The sequence below is a fragment of the Ostrea edulis genome, chromosome 4, assembly GCF_947568905.1.
Source record: "Ostrea edulis chromosome 4, xbOstEdul1.1, whole genome shotgun sequence".
In the NCBI taxonomy this organism is placed as follows: domain Eukaryota; kingdom Metazoa; phylum Mollusca; class Bivalvia; order Ostreida; family Ostreidae; genus Ostrea; species Ostrea edulis.
Window position 1 is genome coordinate 92,159,534 of NC_079167.1, and position 16,083 is coordinate 92,175,616.

Sequence of the window (16,083 nt, forward strand, 5' to 3'; positions counted from 1 at the left end):
GGTCGATACAACCCTACAGATCTATTTGTATATGGCCACTAGTTACACATTTGTATATGCTTACATTGCCCATTACTTACACATTTGTATATGGTTACATTGCCCATTACGTACACATTTGTATATGGTTACATTGCCCATTGCTTACACATGTGTATATGGTTACATTGCCCACTACTTACACATTTGTATATGGGTACATTGTCCATTGCTTACACATTTGTATATGGTTACATTGCCCATTACTTACACATTTGTATATGGTTACATTGCCCATTACTTACACATTTGTATATGGTTACATTGCCCACTGGTTACACATTTGTATATGGTTACATTGCCCACTGCTTACACATTTGTATATGGTTACATTGCCCACTGCTTACACATTTGTATATGGTTACATTGCCCACTACTTACACATTTGTATATGGTTACATTGCCCACTGCTTACACATTTGTATATGGTTACATTGCCCACTGGTTGCACATTTGTATATGGTTACATTGCCCACTGCTTACACATTTGTATATGGTTACATTGCCCACTGCTTACACATTTGTATATGGTTACATTGCCCACTGGTTACACATTTGTATATGGTTACATTGCCCACTGGTTACACATTTGTATATGGTTACATTGCCCACTGGTTACACATTTGTATATGGTTACATTGCCCACTGGTTGCAAACTAAGCTCATCTACTGTAATTGTGTGTAAAGTCTTATCACACTCTGTATATGTTCCTTCAATAGCCTTCAGGATTTCCATCAACCTTTCTCCTGATTTGCTATGCTTAGCATAAGTGCACACAAGATTTAGAGGATGCTGAGTATGTTTTTTTTTTCTGTTACAAAAGTAAACACTATGTCCCATATATAGCTTTTGTTTTATAACAATACCCCATGAAGCACTGCAAAGGCATTTTAATATCATCAAACAAGTTACACAATATAACAATAAAACGATTTATTTCCAACAAATTCACCCTTACAATAAATAAAAATGAAATATTGCTGATTTGAATGCCCTCTAAAAATTATATCTTTTCAAATCAAATCAAACAAAACTAATCATAAAATGCCTAGTGGCATTTTAAGTTTGTGACTAATCTCTAGAGAATGTTGCAAAGATTATCTTTTTTTGGTTTTGGATTATCACTGGTGAAAGCACAAGTCATATTACATGTATAAAGGGTCAGGTAAAGTTTGTCAGACTGACAGTTCCTAAGCCCATAAGATTTCTCTTAAGACGATTTTGTTCAGTACATCCAGGATTTGTACTTTGTAAATATTATATTCTGTACAACACTGGCACAATTTTATATATAGAAAAGTGAACATATACCAATGTTTCAATTTTGCAAGATGACAGAATTCACCACTGTAAAAACGAGTTGTAAACCAAGGTCATTAAAATAAACCTTTACCTGCAGAAAAGAGACCACTTGAAAGTAGTCATATCATTTCTGACAACTGTGGTAAGATTGATGGCTGGTAGATATATCTGTCTAGATACCCCTGGGGTTAGAGTGCAGGACTAGTAATGCAGGTGTCCTGGTTTTGAGTTCCAGTCTGACTATATATTTTCTCTTTTGATCACTATCAGAACTATATGCTGTCATCAAAACAGTAAATCCTGCACCCCAGTGTTTACCTCTAAACACAATAACAGTTTATTTGAAAGCTGAAAATATCACTCATCTGGAAAATATAGTCCCAATACAATATCTCACGTGTGACTGAATGTATTCATACACAGTTGCTTCTTCCATATAGGATCTATTGTCACTTTAATTATAATATCTGAATAAACACTTTTATCATTAATCAGTCACAGCATCTGAAGTAAGTCTACAGTAAAACATGGTTACAGCAAACATTCTTATAATGAATTCACCCTTACTGCAAAGTGATTTTCATTCCAAGTTGTTTTAAAACATATCAAGAACTTATTGCACATAATGAATTGTGTTAATAATGGAACAAAATTGTTTGTTCCCCAGCACTTTGCTAAACTAGTATTTTGTATCCGTACAAGAACATGTATCACACAAGTTTCACTACTGTAGAATGAACAAGTACTAGGAATTGAACTTGCTTTCATAAACTAACCCTAACTCTTCTTAAAAATATGGGTAAATTGCAGCATATGATACAAGTTTGATATACATTCTTTCAGATATGATTCTTGTAAGTTTTCATCACTCTAGGATGGACTTGAACCTGTCTTAAAAAATAAACTTTGTCACTCATCTGGAAAATGTAGGTCAACTGCAGCATTTGAAAACTTGTTGCACATCTACAGACTACACAATCATTTTATCACGAAGTAAGAATCCTAAACCCTTAACTGTATTAGGGGTTCCAATGACTAACAGTCACAGGAATCCAGCCCCCCCCCCCTTTTTTAATTTACCCTTATTTGGACCCCCTGGACCTAAATCAAAACTCCAAAAACTTTATCACACATCTGCAAGATATGCCCAATCACCTCTAAGAAGAATATTTTTTGGTTACCTCTTAAAATGGAATAGGAATTCTAATGATAAAAAACTGTGACAGACATGAATAACAATAATTTACCCAAACCTGTTTTAAAAAGTGCAGATATAATCACAGCATATGCAAAATACCTTTGTGATTGACAAGAACAGCAATTCCTGCTGCAAATACTTTATCACTGGCAAGCAATCAACCCAAATTTTTCACAAGGAAAGACTTTCTGTTATTGACAAAATGACTGTTCATCATAATACCACAGCACCGGCTTCACACCTTGCCGTCGGCATGGCTGCTAGTTCATACCAACAGTTGAGCATAGGATCAAAACACTCCATGCTATTGATGGTCTCATTACAGCTAAACATGTCCAGTCGCACGAAGAACTGTCGACCTCCCATCACATACAGAAGTCCATTCACGCTCACCGAACACGGCGCTGTTCTTTTCTGATTCATATCAGGCATTGTCTCCCAAATGTTCTGTCAATGAAATTGACATCATGTGCACCTGTCTTTACAATTAACTTAAAAAGAATCTCAGATATTAGGGGTTTTTAAACCCTTTTGTACTGCCTGTCTGCATTTAGAGTGGCATTTGCTTGTTTTCATTTTCTAAACTTTCTAAATATACACCTGCCAGCAGGGTGACTACCAATTTCAATCATGCTACATTCCACTCTGAAGATAACGTATAAGTACAATTTTTAGCAAGGATTTAATTTTGGCATTATTAGCAAGGGTGCCGAGATTGCTAAAATTGATATTGCTAACAATTTATTCCATATCGTAGGTAATAGTTATATTTGTTGGAATTATAAATTCACTAAAATTAAGTCTTGCTAAAAATTCCACTTAAATGGTATTAGCAATAACAAGGATGCATGTCCGCCCAGACAGTACTAAATATGGATTAGCAGTACTACCCATTAGATCCGGACAGGCATGACTAAATCTAGAGAGGCATGACTAAATCTAGACAGACATGACTAAGTCTAGAAATATGGATTAAATTTATTAAATCAGACATTTTTACTAAATTTGGACAGGAAGAGCAATGTTCAAAACACATATACAAGGGTAAATAATTTCATATCTTTATTCTTTTATTATGGAGTTGGAGAATATGCAGTAACTCGATGGAGCATATATGTGCAGGTGAATGAATGATACAAATTACATGTACATCAGGTTTGATGCGATGTTTATAAATATGCCCCATTGTGAAGAGATGCTCCACTCTGCAAATTTTTTATCAACACATTTTGTACATCCAATTCAATTCCTTACAAATATCTATGAACAATTCCTTACAAAAGAAATCTACTGCCCTACCTCTTCAGATGAGTACCTCTCCACAGAGGCCAGGTCCCCGTCCCGAGTGTTGAATCCTCCCATCACGTAAATGTAACCATTGAGAGTCGCCACGCTGGCATTGGCACGAGGTGTATTTAGGGGAGGTAACTCCTCCCACTCTTTGGTGACTGGGTTAAAACTCTCTACTGTAGTCAGTTCTGACCCAAATCCATAGTCTTTATCCATACCACCAATGATGTACAGTAAACCTGAAAAACACACAGACAGTGTATAAATATGACGGATAAATATAGAAATGCTCTTTGTACCTGAAAGTTGTCCACTTCATTGTACTGGTACTATAAGTTAGAACTTTTGTTTCCACAATACATAACGGTTTCCACAATCCATAATGCAATTTCAAAAATCTAGAAAAAATGCCATTATTTGTTATACTCTACTATTAAAAGAATTCTATTACATGAATTCTGATCTTAACTTTACTGAAGTATAAACTTTTACATTCATTGCTTACCTTCCAACTCAGTAACAGCCATCTCAAACCTGAGGGTGGGCATTTTACACAACGTCACCCACTCGTTTGTTGTAGGGTCAAACTTTTCTACCGTGTCACCTAACTCAGTTCCCACCCATCCTCCAAAGGCATAAAGACAGTCTCCCAGGGAGGCTAGACCATGACCACACCGCGGCTGGGTGAGGGGAGGGCCAGTGGACCACTTTCTATTAATGGGGTCATAACACTCCACTAAGTCATAGATAAGGGACTCATTCTCTCCCCCGACCACAAAGATCTGTCCGTTAGCGACTGATGTCCCCATATGGTTCCTTGGGTACTGTAAACTTGGTATAGTCTCCCACTCATGAGAGAAGGTATCATATTTGTCTACAGTTTCCAAAGTGTGAATATCACTCCATCGACCGCCTTTCGTGTGGAAATAACCTCCAATGAGATATATGCTTTTCCTTGCTGATTTCCTCGGCTGGACTAAGTGTGGTTTCACAAGTTTAAGATCCAATTTGTTACACAACTTCCTATCATTCATCATGTCTCGTGAAAACTTGTTCACAGCTATTTTTATACTTAAATCACAGCAGTCCTCCAAAGACTTCTCGAGCTCAGACTCTGATATGATTGGGAATCTGATTTGGTGAAGTATATTGAAAATTGATAACTTCCTGTTTTTTGGGTCATGTTGGAGCCACCTTAATGCTGCCTGCAAGACCTCTTTTTCTGAGGACACACATAAATGTTCACTTTGCAGGAGTTCAACAACAAGATTTTCAGCCAACTCCAAATACTCCTCTTCCTGAGATGTGATGACAAAATTCTTGTGGATAAATCTTTCAGCATCTATTTTTAACTCTGAGCAAGAATGTATGTCTGCAAACTGGTATATACCTAAAAGTAAAAGAAACAAAAACATGATATGTGTTTGCCAAACACTGATGCCCCTCTATGACAGCAGAGTAATTATGTTACCAAAAAGAAAGGTCTTGTCACAAGGAATACACACATGAAATATGAAAGCCACATCACTAACCATTCAACATTATGGCCAGGGTTAAAGTTTTTCCAAAGTAGGTGAAACTCCAAGGTCATGAGATCAAACTTTTTGATAATAAAAGAAAGGTCTTGTCACAAGGAATACACATGTGAAATATAAAAGCCATTATAGCATTTAAAATCATTCAAAAGGGTTATACACATGCATCATTTAATTGATAGTAATGCCCAATGAATTCAAGATATTGAGCAGATAATATCTTCCTATGTCCAGAGTGGACTGACCATGTGACCTAAAAATCAATAGGGGTCATCTACTCCTTATGCTGCATCTGTCTACCAAGTTTGGTGTCAATCAAGGAAATGATTCTTAAAATATAGAAGACAATATATTACGATGTCCAATTTAACCCTTGACCTTTGACCACGTTGCCTGAAAATCAGTAGGGGTCATCTACTCCTGAAGATGTACCAGTGTACCAAGTTTGATGAGTGTCAAGCAAAGGGTTCTCACGATATCAAGCGGACAGTATTTTGCTATGTCCAGTTTGACCCTAGACCTTTGACCATGTGACCTCAAAATCAATAGGGGTCATCTTCTCCTGAAGATGTACCAGTGTACCAAGTTTGATGTCTGTAAAGCAAAAGGTTCTCTAGACATTGAGTGGTCAGTATATTCCTATGTCCAGTTTGACCCTTGACCTTTGACCTCAAAATCGATGGGGATTACCTACTCCTCACAATGTATCAGTGTACCAAGTTTAATGTCTGTCAAGGAAAGGTTTCTCAAGATATTGAGCACACAGTATCTTTCTATTTCCAGAGTGGATTGACCTTTGATCTCTGACCTTTTCACCTGAAAAACAGTAAGGGTTCTTTTCTACTCATAACCAACCCACATATGAAATATCATTACAATCAAGTGAATGGTTCTAAAGATATTGAGCGGACAAGATGTGGTCTACCGACCGACAGGTGCAAAGCAATATGCCCCTCTTCTTTGAAGGGACCGTCGCAGTGGGCGAGAGGTTACAGCGTTCGCCCCGCATGTGGAAGGCCAGGGTTCAAATCCCGGCCACGACAGACCTAAGTCGTTAAAACAGGTAGTGATAGTTCCATCACCAAATGCTCGGCATCAGGTGTGAATGTCATGGGTCCTCGGAGATGACCTTAAAAACGGATGTCCCGTGTCACAGTAGGTGAGGCACGCTAAAGAACGCTCACTGCTCAGTGGCCGTAAGTGTCAAGCATAGGCCTAAATTTGAAGCCCTTCACTGGTCTTGGTGACGTCTCCATATGAGTGAAAAATTCTCGAGTGAGACATTAAGCAAGAAACAATCAATCTTTGAAGGGGGGGGGCATAAAAATGTTGCTACCAAAGAAAGGTCTTGTCACAAGGAATACACACATGAAAATATGAAAGCCCTTATAACCATCCATTCAAAAGTTATGGCCAAGGTTAAAGTTTTTACAGACAAACAAAAACTATATACCAAATCTTTGATTATAGGGGAATAAAAAGAAAGATAAAGAAAAATTTAGTTGTGAAAAGACACTGGTACCAGTTAGAAAAATTAACCAAAATAAACTTAGAAAAGGAATGAAAACAGTCTAGGATTCCCATTGCAGTCACTAAGTTCGACCAGAAAGGATTGCATATGCTATAAGACGACAGAAAATACACATAAAAGTTTACCCCCCCCCCCCCAACAAACACTATACAGAATTACCTTTGATAGAGATTAATAGAATCCTTCATAAGTACGAATGTGGGATAGGGAAATTCCACCGAGGGGACAAAATTCACAGTCTAGGACGAGGCTTTGCCAAGTCCTAGACAGTGAATCTTGTTCCAGACGTGGAATTTCCCTATCCCACACGAGTAAATAATGAAGGATTATTTTTCTCACATTTTAACTACAGTTTAGTGCATAAATTTTGGAGCTTTGAGAAAATTCTAGATTATCAAAATCCTCATTTGAACTTTGATGCAAAAACTAATTAGATAGGCAGAAAGAGTATACCCGAAAACGGTTTACACAGTAGTGTAAACTAAACAAGAGGCCCATGGGCCACATCGCTCACCTGAGTCACCTTGGCCCATATCTGAAGACTTTTCATATATATTTGCATGTAAAACCTTAGTCCCTATTATGGCCCAAACTACCCTTTGCAAACTTGAATCTACACTATGTCAGAAAGCTTTCATGTAAATGTCAACTTCTTTGGCCCAATGGTTCTTGAGAAGAAGATTTTTAAAGCTTTTTCCTATATTTGTATGTAAAACTTTGACCCCCCCCCCACTTGTGGCCCCATCCTACCCCCCGGGGGTCATGATTTGAACAAACTTGAATCTGCACTATGTCAGAAAGTTTTCTTGTAAATATCAGCTTTTCTGACTCAGTGGTTATTGAGAAAAAGATTTTAACTATATATTTGTATGTAAAACTTTGATCCCCCCTTGTGGCCTCATCCTACCCCCGGGGGCCATGATTTGAACAAACTTGAATCTGCACTATGTCAGAAAGTTTTCATGTAAAAATCAGCTTTTCTGGCTCAGTAGTTCTTGAGAAGAAGATTTTAACTATATATTTGTATGTAAAACTTTGATCCCCTATTGTGGCCCCATCCAACCCCCGGAGCCCATGATTTGAACAAACTTGAATCTGCATTATGTCAGGAAGCTTTCATGTAAATCTCAGCTTTTCTGGCTTAGTGGTTCTTGAGAAGAAGATTTTTAAAGTTTTTCCCTATATATTTGTATGTAAAACTTTGATCCCCCCTTGTGGCCCCATCCTACCCCCGGGGGCCATGATTTGAACAAACTTGAATCTGCACTATGTCAGAAAGTTTTCATGGAAAAATCAGCTTTTCTGGCTCAGTGGTTCTTGAGAAAAAGATTTTAACTATATATTTGTATGTAAAACTTTGATCTCCCTTGTGGCCCCGGACATCCAACCCCCGGAGCCCATGATTTGAGCAAACTTGAATCTGCATTATGTCAGGAAGCTTTCATGTAAATCTCAGCTTTTCTGGCTTAGTGGTTCTTGAGAAGAAGATTTTTTAAATTTTTCCCTATATATTTGTGTGTAAAACTTTGATCCCCCCTTGGGGCCCCATCCTATCCCCGGGGGCCATGATTTGAACAAACTTGAATCTGCACTATGTCAGAAAGTTTTCATGTAAAAATCAGCTTTTCTGACTCAGTGGTTCTTGAGAAGAAGATTTTTAAATGACCCCACCCTATTTTTGCATTTTTGTGATTATCTCCCCTTTGAAAGGGACATGGCCCTTCATTTGAACAAACTTGAAAGCCCTTCACCCAAGGATGCTTTTGGCCATGTTTGGTTGAAATTGGCCCTGTGGTTCTGGAGAAGAAGTCGAAAATGTGAAAAGTTTAACAGACAGACGGACAGACAGACGACGGACAAAAAACGATCAGAAAAGCTCACTTGAACCTTCGTTTCAGGTGAGGTAGAAACCCAAGGTTGTCCACCAGAAAGCTATACTACATTAAAATTTGAAGATAACAATGCAAAATATTTTACTTCACCATGTAACGCAAATCTTCACCGTGTAATGTAAATCATAGAAAATATATTATGTACGTCACAATCAAATGACGTCGCAGCAGTGTGAGACAGAAAAATTTCACATGGCTGTCTCACATGGGTAAAGTCGATCTCACACTGGTGATAATGTGAGAAATTGGTACATACAACTATACTGCTATTACCTATGATGACAGATCTGAGGTTGTGTCCTTCCTACAAAATCCCAACACAACACTTACCAACACAGTTTTGGCTGTCTAGATGTTTCTGTAAAAACTTGGTGCATTCGTTGACAACACATGTAATTCCAAACATGTCTGCTGCAGCTAAAACATCTTGACAGTTGTCCCAGGTAATGTCAATTTCACCTTCAACCAAAAAATTTATAATTATGTTATTAATAATAGTTTCTCTGCAGGTACTTGTAATATAATTAGAGAGAAGGTGAAAAACAGAGAAGAAGGTCCTCACACTTCATGGAAAATTCTAAACTCTGATTAGAATACGGAGATATGTATAAAGGAGCATGGATATGATTAGAATGTTGGGATATGTATAAAGGGGCATTGATAATTACAATGCTGGAATATGAATAAAGGAGCATGGATATGATTAGAATACTGGGATATGTATAATGGGGCATGGATATGATTAGAATGCTGGGATATGTCTAAAGGGGTACGTATTAAATGATTTTTTGGGGGGGGGGGGGGGGGATACCCGACTATTTCTTGGATATTGAATCAATAATATTCAAAGTATTTGACTCTGTAAACATAGCAGAAAACCTTAATTTTAAAAAAATGACCAAAAAAAAAAAAATGTGTCTGAAATATCTAAACTTTCTCATTTTCAAAACAAGGCATGGGGCCTGTTTATGTTTACATGTTTTATGACTCAATTATCAACTTAGCATTATAATTGACAGTTTTTTGGGCTACTTCAATGAAATTTTTTTGTTCTTTTTCTTTGTACATGCATTCTAATTTGATTTATCATTAACCTATGCCAAGATGTTGAATGTGTTTGACACAATCTTTAGAAATCTTGGTGTTCTTTCCTCCTCGAGTGCTGTTCTTGGCTGATTACAAGTATTTGTTGACAGTCCTATGAAAGGCATGCACATATAAACTGTTTAAACACAATTTTGGCAGCCAGGTTTTATAATGTAAATCATTAAAGTATAATGTTCTTTGCAGTGTAGAAATATTTTTCATGAAAGATATATATTTCTATGATTAAAAAGGGTTGATTTTAAATGATCAAAAATCTTGTCCATGCCCCCTTTAAAATGAAGAAAAATAAATCTGAGAGTAACAAGGGGTTATTTTTTTAAAATCATATTTTGTTAAAAATCTCGCAAATTGTTAGCAAATTGCTTCCTTACATTGTTTTGGCAATAATGTTTCAACTGTAACATAAGCAAAGGAAATGAAGGATCTATAAAATTTTAGTAATTTTATCGGTAGAGATATTTATGTAATGTAGACCTGTTTAGTCATTTTGGATTAATATCACTATAATCAGCAAACATGACTTTGGGATATAATGCCTTTTTCAAACATATGATATAAATACTGATTTCCTCAAGATACTTGTACATTCATTCAGAGACATACATTTTAAGATTTTTCATGAAACACATGAGATGTACATATATACATATTATTGCAAAATCAAATAAAAGTTATCATTCTTGAGGCAAATAATTGTTTCTGTAAATCATAAAAAAGGTGAGAAGCCTGTATATATATACAAATGACGTGTGCAACCATCACATTTCAAGAGGATTCTATTTTCTCGGGTGTACCCCTATACCACAAAGTTAAAGCCTCATCAAAATACAAATTTTTGTTTCTATAAAGTTTAACATAAATCATATCCATAATGTTATATCCCAATGAAACTGTAAAATTTTGACAATCCACCAAACTTGATCCAGACAAATTGAAATGATTTGATCTAGTACATTTAACTACCAACCTGTGTAGATAAACGTGAGCAAACTCTGGAATGTCGAGGGGGATATGTCATGAAGAGTGATACACTTGTTCTCCACGTCGTACATGGCGCTGGTAAACATGGCTCTGAAATACTGACCACCGGCCGCGAGGACCACTAGGTGAGCTTGGAATGTTTCGTTGGATACCTGGATAGTGATGTCACAGAATGACTGATTGTCCAGTAGCTGCCTTAGATTGTTCATGAACTGTGGACTGTAGCTGAAAGAAGTATTGAATGTAGCATCACATGTACAACATCCGAATTAAGTGAGTAACTCAATAACATAATCATGTTTAGAGAAAAAACAAAATATCCAAAAGACAAAACAAACCAGATTTAGTGACAAAAGTAAAAACTGACCTTTTCGAGGTGTAATGCTCCTCAATATTGGCCATCCTCTATTTATGGTATATTATTTTCAACTGGATTTTGTTGGACTCAGTACATGTGTGTCTGAAATACAGTACAAAGATATTACCTAATCAGCATGATCAGCTGCTGATATACACTGTATAGCCGTATAATACAGCTGTATATCAAAAATTCGAATTTCCTCGATAGTTATTTGCGGGAACTACAGTACCGACACTTACTTGGGCTACGGTGCACTGCAAGGCCGTGAAACAAACATATGACTTTTTTTCGGAGGCGTTTACACCGGTTTAGTAGGGTGTGAAGAAATATACAACTTACAAGCAAGAAACTTGATCTTACGCAAAATCAATGAAGTGATGGTAAAACCTTGAGACATACCGAACCGAAAAATCTTAATCTTTTGAACGATTAAAAGCAGGTAAAAGTCACACAGCAGTTTATGTTTTAAAACTACATGGATGAACAGCTGGTTTTGTTGAAAGTGAAACTAGCTTGAACGATGCAATCTTGTCCACGACGTATAGTTTCAAAGAATGCGGTACAGTTTTATTTATCTCTCAGACATTATTCGCAAAAATGGGATGTCGTAAGAAACGCTGAAGTAAGGAGATTTGCCAGGGATTGCATGACAAGTGTTGGAACCAAGCCTGACCACGCAGAAAGCTTGGCAGAAGTTCTGGTGCTAGCAGACTACAGAGGACACTATAGTCATGGCCTCAACCGACTAGGTGAATAACTTTGTGTTCCTATAATCAATAAATCTATGGGGGAAAACGATTCGAAAGTAAGGTAGATTTGCACTATGCACAGGGGCTTCTTATCCAGTTTGTTCTCAATCTATACATATGTATATAAATATATATAGATTGAGAACAAAATGGATAAGAAGCCCCTGTGCAGTATGGGTGCTATTTGTGCAAGCTGAGTGTTTAATTAATACAGGTTCTTGTAACCTGACATTTCATCAGTGTGGATCTATTCTCTTTAGAGAGGTGGACAGGCATAGCTATAGCCTTACATCCATGCATGTAGGCTATGCCTGTCAACTTCTCTCGGCTGGGCTGTAACACCAGTGTTCCGGTGTCATGCAGTTAGAATATCACAGGAAAACTGAATCCTCCCAGGATTAACAACATTATATCAAATCACAGGGGCTAAGCCCGTTTTGATCCTGGTGACACTGTAATGATTCTAGTGATCCTGTAATGATTCTAGTGATCCTGATAACACTGTAATGATTGTAGTGATGCTGGTGACACTGTAATGATTCTAGTGATCCTGATAACATTGTAATCATTCTAATGATCCCGATAACACTGTAATGATTGTAGTGATGCTGATGACACTGTAATGATTCTAATGATCCTGGTGATACTGTAATGATTCTAGTGATGCTGATAACACTGTAATGATTCTAGTGATCCTGGTGACACTGTAATGATTATAGTGATCCTGGTGACACTGTAATGATTCTAGTGATGCTGGTGACACTGTAATGATTCTAGTGATCCTGGTGATACTGTAATGATTCTAGTGATCCTGGTGACACTGTAATTATTGTAGTGATGCTGGTGACACTGTAATGATTCTAGTGATCCTGGTGACACTGTATTTATTCTAGTGATGCTGGTGACACTGTAATGATTCTAGTGATCCTGGTGACACTGTAATGATTCTAGTGATCCTGATAACACTGTAATGATTCTAGTGATCCTGGTGACACTGTAATGATTCTAGTGATCCTGATAACACTGTAATGATTCTAGTGATCCTGGTGACACTGTAATGATTCTAGTGATCCTTGTGACACTGTAATGATTCTAGTGATGCTGATAATACTGTAATGATTCTAGTATTGCTGGTGATACTGTAATGATTCTAGTGATCCTGTAATGATTCTAGTGATCCTGGTGACACTGTAATGATTCTAGCGATGCTGATAACACTGTAATGATTCTAGTATTGCTGGTGACACTGTAATGATTCTAGTGATGCTATAATGATTCTAGTGATGCTATAATGATTCTAGTGATCCTGGTGACACTGTAATGATTCTAGTGATGCTATAATGATTCTAGTGATCCTGATAACACTGTAATGATTCTAGTGATGCTGTGACACTGTAATGATTCTAGTGATGCTGTGACACTGTAATGATTCTAGTGATGCTGTGACACTGTAATGATTCTAGTGATCCTGGTGATACTGTAATGATTCTAGTGATGCTGGTGACACTGTAATGATTCTAGTGATCCTGGTGACACTGTAATGATTCTAGTGATCCTGGTGACACTGTAATGATTCTAGTGATGCTGGTGACACTGTAATGATTCTAGTGATCCTGTAATGATTCTAGTGACACTGTAATGATTCTAGTGATCCTGGTGACACTGTAATGATTCTAGTGATGCTGGTGACACTGTAATGATTCTAGTGATGCTGGTGATACTGTAATGATTCTAGTGATCCTGGTGACACTGTAATGATTCTAGTGATCCTGGTGACACTGTAATGATTCTAGTGATGCTGGTGACACTGTAATGATTCTAGTGATGCTGATAATACTGTAATGATTCTAGTATTGCTGGTGATACTGTAATGATTCTAGTGATCCTGTAATGATTCTAGTGATCCTGGTGACACTGTAATGATTCTAGTGATCTTGGTGACACTGTAATGATTCTAGTGATCCTGGTGACACTGTAATTTTTTTTAGTGATGCTGGTGACACTGTAATGATTCTAGTGATCCTGGTGACACTGTAATAATGATTCTAGTGATACTGGTGACACTGTAATGATTCTAGTGATCCTAGTGACACTGTAATGATTGTAGTGATCCTGGTGACACTGTAATGATTCTAGTGATGCTGATAACACTGTAATGATTCTAGTATTGCTGGTGATACTGTAATGATTCTAGTGATCCTGTAATGATTCTAGTGATCCTGGTGACACTGTAATGATTTTAGTGATCCTGGTGACACTGTAATGATTCTAGTGATCCTGTAATGATTCTAGTGACACTGTAATGATTCTAGTGATGCTGGTGACACTGTAATGATTCTAGTGATGCTGGTGACACTGTAATGATTGTAGTGATCCTGGTGACACTGTAATAATGATTCTAGTGATGCTGGTGACACTGTAATGATTCTAGTGATCCTAGTGACACTGTAATGATTGTAGTGATCCTGGTGACACTGTAATGATTCTAGTGATGCTGATAACACTGTAATGATTCTAGTATTGCTGGTGATACTGTAATGATTCTAGTGATCCTGTAATGATTCTAGTGATCCTGGTGACACTGTAATGATTATAGTGATCCTGGTGACACTGTAATGATTCTAGTGATGCTGAAAACACTGTAATGATTCTAGTATTGCTGGTGACACTGTAATGATTCTAGTGAAGCTATAATGATTCTAGTGATCCTGATAACACTGTAATGATTCTAGTGATCCTGGTGATACTGTAATGATTCTAATGATCCTGATAACACTGTAATTATTCTAGTGATGCTGGTGACACTGTAAATATTCTAGTGATGCTGGTGACACTGTAAATATTTTTAGTGATGCTGGTGACACTGTAATGATTCTAGTGATGCTGGTGACACTGTAATGATTCTAATGATTCTAATGATCCTGTAATGATTCTAGTGATGCTGGTGACACTGTAATTTTTTTTTTAGTGATCCTGGTGACACTGTAATGATTCTAGTGATCCTGGTGACCATGTAATGATTCTAGTGATGCTGGTGACACTGTAATGATTCTAATGATGCTGGTGACACTGTAATGATTCTAGTGATGCTGGTGACACTGTAATGATTCTAGTGATCCTGTAATGATTCTAGTGATCCTGATAACACTGGAATGTTTTTAGTGATCCTGGTGACACTGTAATTATTCTAGTGATGCTGGTGACACTGTAATTTTTTTTAAGTGATGCTGGTAACACTGTAATGATTTTAGTGATGCTGGTGATACTGTAATGATTCTAGTGATCCTGGTGACACTGTAATTATTCTAGTGATGCTGGTGACACTGTAAATATTTTTAGTGATGCTGGTGACACTGTAATGATTCTAGTGATGCTGGTGACACTGTAATGATTCTAATGATTCTAATGATCCTGTAATGATTCTAGTGATCCTGGTGATACTGTAATGATTCTAGTGATCCTGATAACACTGTAATGATTCTAGTATTGCTGGTGATACTATAATGATTCTAGTGATCCTTGTGACACTGTAATGATTCTAGTGATGCTGATAACACTGTAATGATTCTAGTATTGCTGGTGATACTATAATGATTCTAGTGATCCTTGTGACACTGTAATGATTCTAGTGATGCTGATAACACTGTAATGATTCTAGTATTGCTGGTGATACTGTAATGATTCTAGTGATGCTGGTAACACTGTAATGATTCTAGTATTGCTGGTGATACTGTAATGATTCTAGTGATCCTGTAATGATTCTAGTGATCCTGGTGATACTGTAATGATTCAAATGATCCTGGTGACACTGTAATTATTCTAGTGATGCTGGTGACACTGTAAATGTTTTTAGTGATCCTGGTGACACTGTAATGATTCTAGTGATCCTGGTGACACTGTAATAATGATTCTAGTGATGCTGGTGACACTGTAATGATTTTAGTGATGCTGGTGACACTGTAATGATTCTAGTGATCCTGGTGACACTGTAATAATGATTCTAGTAATGCTGGTGACACTGTAATGATTTTAGTGATCCTGGTGACACTGTAATGATTCTAGTGATGCTGGTGACACTGTAATGATTCTAGTGATCC

At 37.1% G+C, this 16,083-nt stretch overlaps 2 protein-coding genes across 2 annotated transcripts in view; one reads left to right on the forward strand and one right to left on the reverse strand.

Annotated features, from left to right (window-relative positions):
- Positions 1-913: 913 nt before the first annotated feature.
- On the reverse strand, positions 914-11,617 carry LOC125668611 (actin-binding protein IPP-like). Its single transcript, XM_048902906.2, has 7 exons — positions 11,477-11,617; positions 11,244-11,336; positions 10,863-11,101; positions 9,119-9,247; positions 4,336-5,220; positions 3,840-4,069; positions 914-2,987 (listed from the first exon to the last, which is right to left on the reverse strand). The coding sequence occupies exons 2-7, from the start codon at positions 11,276-11,278 to the stop codon at positions 2,754-2,756; spliced, it is 1,752 nt and encodes a 583-aa protein (XP_048758863.1). The 5' UTR covers positions 11,279-11,336; positions 11,477-11,617; the 3' UTR covers positions 914-2,753.
- A 75-nt stretch (positions 11,618-11,692) lies between these two features.
- Positions 11,693-16,083, forward strand: part of LOC125668613 (uncharacterized oxidoreductase YjmC-like) — an 18,453-nt gene continuing 14,062 nt past the window's right edge. The window contains exon 1 of the mRNA XM_048902907.2: positions 11,693-11,986. Coding sequence (XP_048758864.2) covers positions 11,758-11,986 — 229 coding nt within the window. The 5' untranslated portion in view covers positions 11,693-11,757. The remainder of the gene's footprint in view (positions 11,987-16,083) is intronic.

Excerpts from the sequence above, each read along its gene's own strand:
- LOC125668611 (XM_048902906.2), bottom strand. The coding sequence starts at position 11,278 with ATGGCCAATATTGAGGAGCATTACACCTCGAAAAG. Across the intron at positions 11,102-11,243 it reads GAGCATTACACCTCGAAAAG|CTACAGTCCACAGTTCATGA; the intron begins GTCAGTTTTTAC and ends TACTTCTTTCAG. Across the intron at positions 4,070-4,335 it reads GGCTGTTACTGAGTTGGAAG|GTTTACTGTACATCATTGGT; the intron begins GTAAGCAATGAA and ends TGTGTTTTTCAG.